General features: G+C 36.3%; 2 protein-coding genes across 5 annotated transcripts in view; one reads left to right on the top strand and one right to left on the bottom strand.

Annotated features, from left to right (window-relative positions):
- LOC106870432 (ubiA prenyltransferase domain-containing protein 1 homolog) overlaps positions 1–7,900 on the bottom strand; it is a 24,323-nt gene extending 16,423 nt beyond the window's left edge. The window contains exon 1 of one of the 3 annotated variants that reach the window (XR_008265293.1): positions 6,772–7,900. Coding sequence is in view for 2 of the 3 variants with exons in the window: in XM_014916500.2 (XP_014771986.1) it covers positions 6,802–7,746 (945 nt within the window). In the remaining variant the exon portion in view is untranslated. Of the gene's footprint in view, positions 1–6,766 lie in introns of all 3 variants that reach the window. The other 2 variants (XM_014916500.2, XM_014916499.2) reach the window with 2 other exon arrangements.
- A 662-nt stretch (positions 7,901–8,562) lies between these two features.
- LOC106870424 (serine/threonine-protein kinase mTOR) overlaps positions 8,563–12,136 on the top strand; it is a 72,546-nt gene continuing 68,972 nt past the window's right edge. For both annotated transcript variants that reach the window (XM_014916489.2, XM_014916491.2), the window contains exon 1: positions 8,563–8,747. The gene's annotated coding sequence lies outside the window, so the exon portion shown is untranslated. The remainder of the gene's footprint in view (positions 8,748–12,136) is intronic.

Raw genomic sequence — 12,136 nt, forward strand, 5'->3', positions numbered from 1 at the left:
CTACACGTGTGCCCCACTACCCGACTTTGTTTCCTCATAACTCAATAGATTTTTTTTTTTTTACTGAAAGTTTCTGCAAGTATCTTAGAGATAGTACAGATTGCGATTATATCGGAATTTACTGGTAATGTGGAAAAGAAAAGAAAATTAGTGGGCGCGCACACATAGATCCTGATTTTAAGTTTCATTTTGTAAAATAAATGTCGCGGTATATACGTGTGCGAGCTCATCACTTTTTTCCCCTTTTTTTAACATTAAATTTCGATATAAGCATAAACTACATCATCTGAAAGGTGTCTATTTTATTAAAAGCAAAGTGTTTTATACTGATTTTCTTTAACAAATACACTGAGAGGTAGGGAGAGAAAAGAAGTGTGCACGCACGGATAAATTACAAATGTAAATGTTTTCTTATGGCATTTGCACTTCTTAGTCGAATTATTTCTATATAAATTTTGTATCTAAACATTTTTGGGATACATTCTCCTAAAAGGTAAAATAAAATTTAAAAATTGTCAGTTATCTCCCTTCCATCTGCTAGCTAGAAAGTAAATTTCGGAGTTATTCCCGTCGCTCCAACAATTAAAAAAGGAATTCATATTAAGTGGCTTCAGACATGCTTTGAAATAGCTCATATTTACGACACAAGCCAATGGAACATCATTGCTGCACCTAGAGCAAATAGCAGCCAAATCTCTCTCGAACCGCATCCTATCACAACCAGAGCACACGCTCTTATTAAAATAAGAGCCAATACACTAAATAATATACGTCTACATAAACTTACAAACACGAGTCATAGTTGAGATACTGCAGACCAGAGGTCAGACCTGAGACTAAACAAATGTGATGTTTGCTGCAGTATACATACTTCTTAGACCTGGATTCTAAACAGCAACTGTTCAGGAAGGTCGCGATATTACGAAGACGTGCTAGGTGCATTTGAGGGAATTTGGTTGTTATTTCTAACGGATGGAACTCTCAGTGAAAAGAGTAATAATATGATTAAAAAAAAAAAAAGCTGTGATATTTAACAAAATGTGCAAGGCAGTGAACTGGGAGAACCGTTAGGGCATCGGGGGAAAAATGGCTTGTGGCACATTTGTTCTGGGTCTTCACGCTCAGAGTTCAAATCCCTCGGAAGCCAACTTTGACTTTCATCGCTTCAGAGTCGAGAAAACGTAATACCAATAATTTACAGGAGTCGATTACATCGACAAAATCGCTCTTCTCAGAATTGTTGGATTTGTGCCTAAATCAGAAATCAAGAAATACCATATGTAATAATATCACAAATAAAATATATGGTGTTAAATAATTAAATTGATATGGCTTTTATGATGAAAAACGATACGTCTGTCTCATACGAGTATTATACTGATTTGAAAAACTTTGAACCCAAAGGAAATTAGTTTAAAAATGCAAGGGAAATAACTCTAATTTTTGTTTTTGTGCGCCAAACATACTTCCCAACTATGTGGTTTGGGGTTCACTCCCACAGCGTAGCACCTTGGACAGGTACCTTCAGCTATATCCCCAGGCCAACCAAAAGCTTGTGAATAGATTTGGTAAACGGAAATTAATATATACATATAAGTTTGTTCGCCACCACACTTGACAACCAGTAGTGGTTTATTGACATCCTCATAGCTTAGCAGTTCAGCATAAGAGACTCATAATAATAAGTACTAGATCGATTTGTTTGATTAAATCCTTCAAGGCAATGCTCCAGCGTGACCACAGTCCAGTGACAGAAACAAGTAAAAGATACAAAATTCCTTTTGTTAATCAGTAAAGAATGGAGACCAAAACTGACAAAGATGGAAATATTTGGCTGAAATGGTTGAATATGCAAAGAACTGTGAAGTTGGATTAGTGTGTTGTGTGGAGGCCACACTGAATTGGAACATGCGATTATCTTAGGATAATCTTGGTTTAGTGTTGAAAAATTATGAATGGAAATGAAAAAGAAATGGGGAAAACAATTGAATCTCAGAGACATGTCTGGGCTGCTAAGGAATTTTCAGAAGCACAAACTTTCCTAAATAATCCTCTCCACTGTAGGCACAAAGCTTGGGCCTTATTTTATCAACCTTGAGAGGATGAAAAGCACTCAACATAAAGACAAAATGCCACTAAGCATTATGTCTGGCATGCTAACAATTCTGCCAGCTTACTGCCTTAAGTCTCATAAATAATAACGAGTGAATAGCGCAGGAGTCGCTGTGTGGTAAGTAGCTTGCTTACCAACCACATGGTTCCGGGTTCAATCCCACTGCGTGGCACCTTGGGCACGTGTCTTCTACTATAGCCTCGGGCCAACCAAAGCCCTGTAAATGAATTTAGTAGATAGAAACTGAAAGAAGCCCGTCATTTATATGTATATATATGTATGTGTGTGTATATGTCTGTGTGTCTGTGTTTGTCCCTCCAACATCGCTTGACCACCGATGCTGGTGTGTTTACGTCCCCATAACTTAGAGGTTCGGCAAAGAAACCGATAGAATAACTCCTGCGGTCGATTTGCTCGACTAAAGGCGGTGCTCCAGCATGGCTGCAGTCAAATGACTGAAATGAGTAAAAAGAGTGAGAGAGAGAGTAAAGAGAATATTTCTAGTGTTAAGGCCAAAAGACTGGCACCAAGAAAATAGCCAGTCAGCAGGTGTAAAGGAAAATATATTCCTACCCGCAGACTGAAGAATAAAGATTAAGTAAATAGATAAGAAATTAGAGCAACAGCCAAAAGTATAAAATAAAGCCATAATAATAATAATAATAATAAGGCCAGCAATTTTAGGGGAGAGTCCTCAATACTTCACTGGTTCTTTATTTTATTGACTCCAAATGAACTGACTTCAGTGCGATTTGAACTCTGAAGGTAGAGCTGGAACAAATACCACAAGGCATTTTTTCGCATGCACTAATTCTTGTAGTTCACTATAATAATAATAATAATAATAACAATCCTTTCTACTATAGGCACAAGGCTTGAATTTTGGGGAAGGGGGGGGGGCACTCGATTACATTGAGCCCAGTGCTCAACTAATACTCATTTTATCAAACCTAAAAGGATAAAAAGCAATGTTGGTCTTGGTGGAATTTTGAGACAGTTATTTCAAATTCTGACACAAGACCAGCAATTTCAGGGAAGTGGGTAGGCACTTCTTGCTCGCTGCCTTAATAATAATAATAATAACAATAATAATAATAATCCTTTCAACTACAGGAGTCTGCCAAATGTTGAACCAGTTGAGGGACCAGCTACCCGAATCGATAGCACCCTGGTAGATAAAGTAATTAAGGATATAAAGTCAGGAAAAGCTCCTGGCCCATCAGGAATCACTGCTGAGATGCTTAAAATATCTGGTGGTGTGGGTTATGGTCTAATCACCCGTATTGTAAATCAGGTAGTTCACGAAGGAGTCATACCCAATGACTGGTGTAGCAGCACCATAGTCAACTGCTTTACAACGGTAAAGGTGATGCTTTAGATAGAAATAACTACAGGGATATCAAACTACTGGATCAGGTGATGAAGGTCATAGAAAGGGTCATAGCTCAACTAATTAGGGAGAAAGTCTGCTTAGATGAGATGCAGTTCGGTTTTGTGCTGGGTAGAAGCACCACTGATGCTATATTCCTGGTATGGCAACTGCAGGTGCAATACCTAGCCAAAGTTAAACCCCTATATTTGGCTTTTGTTGACTTGGAGTAAGCCTCTGACAGGGTACCCCGATTCTTTATCTGGTGGGCAATGTGGAAACTAAGGATAGACAAGTGGTTAATAAGAGTTATACAGGGATGCTGTCAGTAAGGTAAGGGTTGGCAACGAGTATAGTGAAGAATTCAGAGTAGAAGTAGGGGTCCACCAAGGATCAGTCCTCAGCCCCCTCTTATTCATCATAGTCCTCCAGGCAATAACAGAGGAATTCAAGACAGGCTGTCCCTGGGAGCTCCTCTATGCTGATGACCTTGCTCTCATAGTTGAATCATTACCAGAACTAGAGAAGAAATTTCAGGTGTGGAAGCAAGGTCTAGAATCGAAGGGTCTTAGAGTCAATGTAGCAAAAACCAAAATTCTAGTAAGTAGGAAGGTGGACAGATCACAAACCCCTTCAGGTAGATGGACTTGCTTGATCTGTAGAAAAGTTATAGTTAGAAACCCCATAAGATGTACCCAGTGTAAGCTATGGATGCATAAGAGGTGCAGCAACATCAAAGGAAGGTTAACTGGGATGATAGTTTTTGTGTGCAGCAGATGCACAGGGGCAATAAACATCAAAGATGGTCAGAAAACAGGTTCCATCACATACCAGGGGAAGAAACTAGAAGTAGTTGATAGCTTCCACATTCAAATATTCATCGTAATCATCAACATTAAAAATACTGAATATACATGTAATCCCACACTACAATTGTAAGATGTTTTCACTTTGTATATGTCATATTATTGTCAATAAATTGTTTTATTCATTGTCTTAATTTGCTTAAGAAATCGAATAACAGGTTTTTTTTCACGTGTGTAATACAATCATATGTAAATTTTGTACAAGCCATGTCGATTGAAATATTTTCAAAATTTTTTTTGTTTTATTATTTTGATAAGGTTAGGCAGTTTAGGCCTTATCGTTTAGGCAAATTGAGACATAATACATAATACCGAAATTATGATTTTTTTAAGAGTAATTTTTTTAATTTTTATAACTTTCTCATTATTATTATTATTATTATTATAAGACATGGAAGGAAATCAATTTCCCACCATGTGTAATATTTCTTTTAAAAAAGTTTAAGAGAGAGTACAAAAGGAAATCTTTCCTTTTTCCGGACGTCTATAAATCCTACTTCTATAAATCTGAACGGTGTTGTATGAAATATTAACATCGCCCGAAACGGAATTGGTTGGCATAGGGACTGTTAACATTTTTTTCGACACGTGTTGCTATCGTTTAATCCCAAGTTTGGAAAGACTTCCTCCCGTCCCCGATAGTTGAGGCAAAAACCTGCTACAGAGGCATTTTTGTAAACACACTAGAATAATTAAGAAAACGGCACATGTCATTTACAAAACAAAATTAGCAACTGTGAAAAACAAAAATAATACTCTAGAGGTATTAAAATTTGACACATGTATCTCTCAGGAGTATGTCTTGTCATAAACTAGCTAGTGGTAAATATATAATTAACTAATTAGTAATGCCCCGTCTTATTCGTATTTATATAAAATATCAGCTGGGTGGAGAACTCATATAACCAAATACCTTCTTTGAAAGATATGCCCTTGTACAATAAACTACAGCCTACAACTTGAAACATTCGTTTTTATGTATCAAGATTATGGATGTCGTAAGGATGGTTTGAACACGAAACAACAGATAGCAAACTAAAGAAGAAGAGAGAAAGAAAAAAAGAAAACGTAAAGCACCAAGATTAGTTATCTCAACTGAGATTATTGTCTTAAAAATAATGATTCAATTTTTTGAGGGGTGAGCGAGGTCGATTACATCGACCCCAGTGCTCAAATGCGAAGTCGGCAACGACAGTATTTGATCTCAGAACGTAAAGACCAGGAGGAAATACGGCTAAATATTTTGTGCAGTACCTGAAGAAAAATGATTTCTAATTCTGTTGCATGGCTAACAATCTTGAAAGAAGGTGGTTAGTCGAATAAACCGATCCTCACTACTGGACTGATACTTCATTCTGTCGATCTTGGAATGAAAGATAAACTTGACCTCAGAGAGATTTGAACTCAGAACTAAAGAGTAGGAATAAACACCGCAAAGTATTTCTTCGGCATTTCAACAATTCTGCCAATAATATTGATAATTCATGCTAATCTTGACGAACGGTCGAAATCATTATTGTTGTTTAGCGCGGGGTCAGTCTTAACTGAAAGAGAACGAATCGTTGGTCAAAAAGTTCGACAAGTCAGTTCGATAAAATAAAGTCTTTAGGAATCGATAAAATAAAGTACCAGTCAAATCAATATAATCGATTCTGTACTCTACAATCAACATATAAAGTCTTGTATGTGAATTATTATTATTATTGTGTCGAGTAGGTAAATCGTTAGTCATAAAAGTTGTGACCATCCTGTCTATTACTCAGACACGTTTCCTTAGCCTTAGTAGGGTGTGATATAGCTACTATTTCTAGCAGGTGGAACAATCGCGTATTTGATTTGAAGTTTTGAAGCATATTAGTGACATTCTAATTATTCTGAAGACATCATAAACAAGGATACGACTACACTATCATAATGATTTCTTACATTGATAGAATTACAGTAGAAAGGTTGGCACTATCATGCTATTAGCATGATAGTGCCGAAAGGTTTATTCGATGAAACCGGTAGTAGTATATGACAAGTCCTTATTTCAATATGATCTTGATGGGATTTAAACTCAGGACATAAGGGAACCTGTTAATCTAGCATTCCGTTCCAACCACTCCAAAGTCGCACTAATAACTATCATTTCAAATACTGGTGAGAGTATATCGATGTAACTGATTATATCGTAACTAGTAATTACAGGTGTTTATTTTATTGATAGCCTTCTCAACATAATTCACACACAGGACCTCATATGTTGGTGGCAGAGTACAAAGTCGATCCCAGTATTTGACTGGTATTTTATTTTATCGATCGCGACACGCTATGATCTGAACTAAACACTGCAAAGCTTTACCAAATCTGCTTCTCCATCAACACAATAACAAAAACAATAATAAGAACAAGTATAGAAATAACAATAATAAATACTTTGCCTTTGGATGAATCTTGCTACGAATGTTTGGTCAGTGTTTAAGTGCCAATATACAAGCTATAACATAAAGAAGTCCAAAAATAAAATTCAACCGTGCCACTTTCCGAGGCAATTGTTCCAAGTGACGGTAACGAAAATATCTCTCCAATTTAAAGGATTCAAACACGGTTAAGAGAGGTAGAAAATACCATTTGGAATAATGCAGTCCAAAGTAGACAAAGGCAATATAGGGCAGAAATAAAAGCATCACGAACAATATGTAGGAGCCAGTATGGCCCAGCAGAATGGCTAAGGTAACAATCCCAGCATCTGTATCACTTTCCATATGTCGAGTGTTATTGCAATGAAGGACTGCTTCAGCACTGATAGCTAAAGGGATGGCATAAAAAATGAGTTCGTTCGATAGTTCGCCGGTTTGTGAAAGAAAGGCGAACACGACTGTAAGGGGGCCAAAAGTGAGAAAGACTACCACGTCTCCGAGAGCAATGTACTTCAGTCCAAGACCACCAGTGTAAAGGAAACTTCCGGATAAACCTCCGAAGTAAATAAGGGCCAAGTGCTCCATGCGGGCAGGAGAAATATAGGTAAGCAACAAAAATCCACAGCATCCCAACACGTAGGACAACCCTCCCAGCCAAGCAATGTCACCCGGCATCAACACAGAATCGACCAATGTTTTGTGGTTAGCATCTTTCTTTTTCTTAGTGTCGATTCCTCGAACATAATCGACGTACGTGTTGACAAGATTTCCAGCAGCATGGACAGAAAGGGCAGTGAGACAGGTGACCAAAGAGATGAGAAGGCTAAATTCGGCATGCTCCATATAGGCAAGGGCGCTGCCTAAAGCAACTGGGGTAAAAGAAGATGTGAAAGACCATGGTCGAAGTGCTGCTAAGTATTTAGACAATTCCTGTGAAAGAGAAGTTTTCTTGAGATGACACTTGTTTCCTTCTTTAGCATGGCTATTGTTTTGCATCACTTCAGTATAATTTTTCAGTTGGTGTAAGCTTTTTTGACACGGTCTTATTGAGAGTTACCACAAGCAACAGCGGCCCGCTTTCTAGCGATGATGATCCGCGAGAAACATACTAAATGAGGCGAGGGAGAGAACTACAAGTGGTGTGAATGTATAAAAATGTGGAATAAGGAATAAACGAAAGACGAAAACGAAAAAATAAATGTCAATTTAAATAAAATTGATAAATTAATAATTAAACAGATAAAAGATGTAATATTTATTATTATTAGAGTCAACTATATTTAAAATATATTAATCACGAATTTGAGTAATGTTTAATGGAAGAGTCAACGCAGCGTGTTTATATAATATATATGCATGTATGTGTATGTATATGCGTATCAATGTGTGTTTGTATGTCTGTGAAATGGGTGTGTATGTGAGAAACTCGCCAGATTGCTATGATATATTATATAAATATTTATAAGTATTTCTGATAATACGTTGATTTTTTTTGTTTCGTGTGCATGTGCGAATCTGTTCATTTATGTACATGGGCGTACGTGTGCGTGTGTGTGTGTGTGTGTGTGTGCGCGCGCGCGATCCCATTTGCACATGAACAGTTTCTTGCATACAAACACACCCACACATACATACATACACATATACTCATTTATTATTTGTTTTATATATATATATACATATATATATATTTATGTAGAAGTGTGTGTTTGTGTACGGGCGCACACATATTTCTTTGAATTATTTAATATATATGTGTAGCAATAATCTCGTATAAACGAGAGCTTGAACGAAGGAGTGTATGTATATGTGTGTGACTTCCAGACGAGATCTCCCATTAATCTATGGTGCAGGTAAACAAGGCAGCTGTATGCAATGTGTAACATTCATAGAAGCCTTTTAACACAACCGCCTTCCGATCACAAAGTTTATTTATCATTTCCTGGGGAATATTCAACTCAGATATGTTAATTTGGACGACATGGGAGATCTTTAAGGTAAGCTTTTGTTTAGTAAATGGTTAATAAATGTTCCATCTCTGCTTGATTTCAATGTACATTTCACCCTGTTCCCATTTAAAAGAAAGAGATAAGAAGATTATTTAAAATATACTCTTTAATGGCAAATTTTTAATAATTATTTTTACCATTTAGAAAGACAAGCCTGCATTCATGCCGATGTTCTTTATCCATGCTGCATTAATTATTTTAGATGATGTTTCAAGAAAAGAAAAGCTGAACCATTTATAAGAGAAAAACAACAAAACCATTTTTATTAATGTTATCATCATCAGCATTATTATTATTATTATTATTATTTCGTGTTTTCGGGGTTCGTGAAATAAGTACCAGTTGAGAGCACTGGTGTCGATCGCAATCCGTTATCCTCCTCCCACTAAGAATCTTAGGCTTTGTGCCAAAACTAGAATGAATAATAGAGAAACTATTATTATTATTAGGAACTGTCGGAAGTCTTTTCCACTGTCTGTCTTTATTGGGTTATAAAAATTTAGGAACCACAAAATAATCGATCTCGTTGCTATTCCCTCGTCATTTGCATATTCAAGATTCCTCCTTAAATTTTTCGCTGCTTGCTGCGGCTTTCACAGATGACTGACACTATATATCCACACATGCACACACACACACACTATTATGCACTCAAAGAAACCTGCTAGAAATAGCAAACGAATTCCCCTTAAATCACACCCTACTGTATTCTTTAAAATAGAGCTATATTAATGTAGTCCTGGATACGCTCTGACCAGAAAAAAAAAAAGAATGCCTTTCATTATAGGCGTGTTCTATTAGGGTTAATCAGAGAATAAACTACACACACACACACACACACACACATATATATATATATATATATATATATATATATATATACATACATACATACAGGAGTTCCTTGATGTGCTGGAAATAGCAGCCAAATTTCCCTCGAATTACTAATTAAAAAAAAATATTATATTGGGACATTGTATTTCGGGTAATGCATCTCTGGATACGTTAGTATTAAAGAGAGAGAAAAAGACTAGATTGTTACAGCTGAAATGCTTTTAATTGTAGACGTGCCCTATCAATTTCTAACCTGGGGGTTAAACAATACTCACACACATACATGCGTGTGTGTCTATGTTCAGTGCTTCATTAAACCTGACATTCAAAGCACCATCGGGGTCGGCTTTGCTTTAATATGCAAGTGAACTACAAGCAGTGGACTCCAATAACTTCATCTTTAACATAGTGTGTGTAATATCTATCTATCTATCTATCTATCTATCTATCTATCCCCCCCTCCCTCCACTTTTAACAGTGGATTTGCTTCAGCTTTCGTGAACAAAAACCGTACAAAAATCAAAAACTCAGAATGCGAAAAATAAAAACATGTCGCAAATTAAATAATTATCATTATTTTGTCTATTTTGAAAGTCTTCTTGAATGACATAAATATCACTTTTTTTCCTTTCCCTATAAATATGAGACCTTTAACCTACGCAAGAAATGATTTATATAAACACACACATCTCGTACAAGAATTTTCTGTTTGTGTTTTCGATTTCAAACTTTGAAATTTGAGTTTTATGTTACTTATTATGTCGGGGTTTAATATCATTTCTTTTCACTTGCGTCACTAACGCTAGGGAGAACGGCGTAAACATCATCAAATATTCGCATCTCTCTCTCCCGTTTCTGAGATATTATGTTCATGTGAGAAATATTCCATTATGTTATGGCTTACAGATAGAAGTGGTTGTCTGTGTACGTATCCACATGCAGATACATCATACATTTATATACATACTTGTATACAACATGCGCACATGCGATATATGCACTCCTACATAACACATTCACGCACTAATATAAATTATATATATATATGTGTGTAAATATCGGTATGTGTATATATATATATATATATATATATATATATATATGTCTATACAATTTAGATGTAAAATAATTTTATTGAATATGTTTTCTCTTGTGGCTTAACTGTCTCCTCTCCTCCTCATTCTGAGCGGAGTGAAAGCTTAAGTCTACATTGTAGAGACGAATGGTTCAAGAGAAGAGATTAAGTCATGTACAAAAGATCTGTAAGGTCAGAATTGGCAGTGGATTCGGTATAGGTAGGTATTCATCAAGGCTCTTATCTGATTCTGTTGAAGAGCTGCAAGAAAGATTCTACATCTCGTAGAAAGATTTGGAATTGTTTGGTAGGTAATACTGCAAAGTTGAAAACTAATTAATAACAGACAACACAAAATGTCAGCGCCATGCAGAAAGTGGTCTTGTTTTGTTAAAAGTGTTGATAGGGATACAGGCACAAGATCAAATTTCCAGGACCTTTTGGTTCTAAAGTCTTTCTGAATTAGTGAGGGGTGGTCAACTTGATCAACACACCCTAAATTAAATTAAATATTAAATTTATTTGAATAATTAAATGAAAAACAGGTGTTCGTACATTAGTGTAAATTAGTAAAGATTATAAGAGGTTCCAGACCATCAGTGTCTGGAAGGTTAGTGTTGTACCTGTACTATCTACTCAGTACAAGATACAAGTGATCAAGATTTGAGATGACATATTCACAAAGAATCAAAGATTTTAACACCAGTTAACCTATGATCTTAATGGCTAGTTGACAGTCAATTGTTATATTGGTGATATGCTTAAGTGGTGGAGGTAGAAGCAGTAAGAATCTAATTGCGCTAGAATAAGGTAGAAGTAGGGGTTTATAGAGCTAGGAAGGGTTGTTTTTTTAGGGGAGGAGGCAATGCCCATGACACTTTTAATGGGTTTGCTTGACTAGTTGGAAGGAGCAAGCTGTTAAAGTAGTGACCTGGTGCTTGAATGCTTACAAAAAAAATGGATTCAGCTAAGAGCACCCAAGGTGCTAGTTGTTAATGTCAAACTGGGTCACAAATTTGTCCCATCAACCAAATTAGTTATGGCAGGATTTGAACTTAAGCTGCAAAAAACTGAAACAAATAGAGTAAAGCATCTTGTCCAACATTCTTACAGTTCTGCAGTTCACTGTCCTGGATTGATACTTTGTAAGCCATAAAGTTTCTCTTCACAAATGCAAGTTGTATGGTAGTAAGACATGGGATGTGGGGTTTCAGTGTGTAAAGTGTGCATAGATTTTAACCTCCAAAAGCCCTAATGGACCCCAGTTGAGAACCATTGACGGAGAGACTCCCTTATTGGTTTGGTTTAAATTTTTTAATTTTATTTGGTATGCAGTGATGAGGCCAACACTTGAAAGTGAAACATTTTAGGGACAGAGTCTATGTTGATTTAATTCTTAGTTTAATGTGAATTACTGAGAGTAATGAAATATTAGGTTTGCTGCTAGCATCCTTCTAGCCTCCCCAAC

The sequence above is a fragment of the Octopus bimaculoides genome, chromosome 12 (assembly GCF_001194135.2).
Source record: "Octopus bimaculoides isolate UCB-OBI-ISO-001 chromosome 12, ASM119413v2, whole genome shotgun sequence".
Taxonomy (NCBI): Eukaryota; Metazoa; Mollusca; class Cephalopoda; order Octopoda; family Octopodidae; genus Octopus; species Octopus bimaculoides.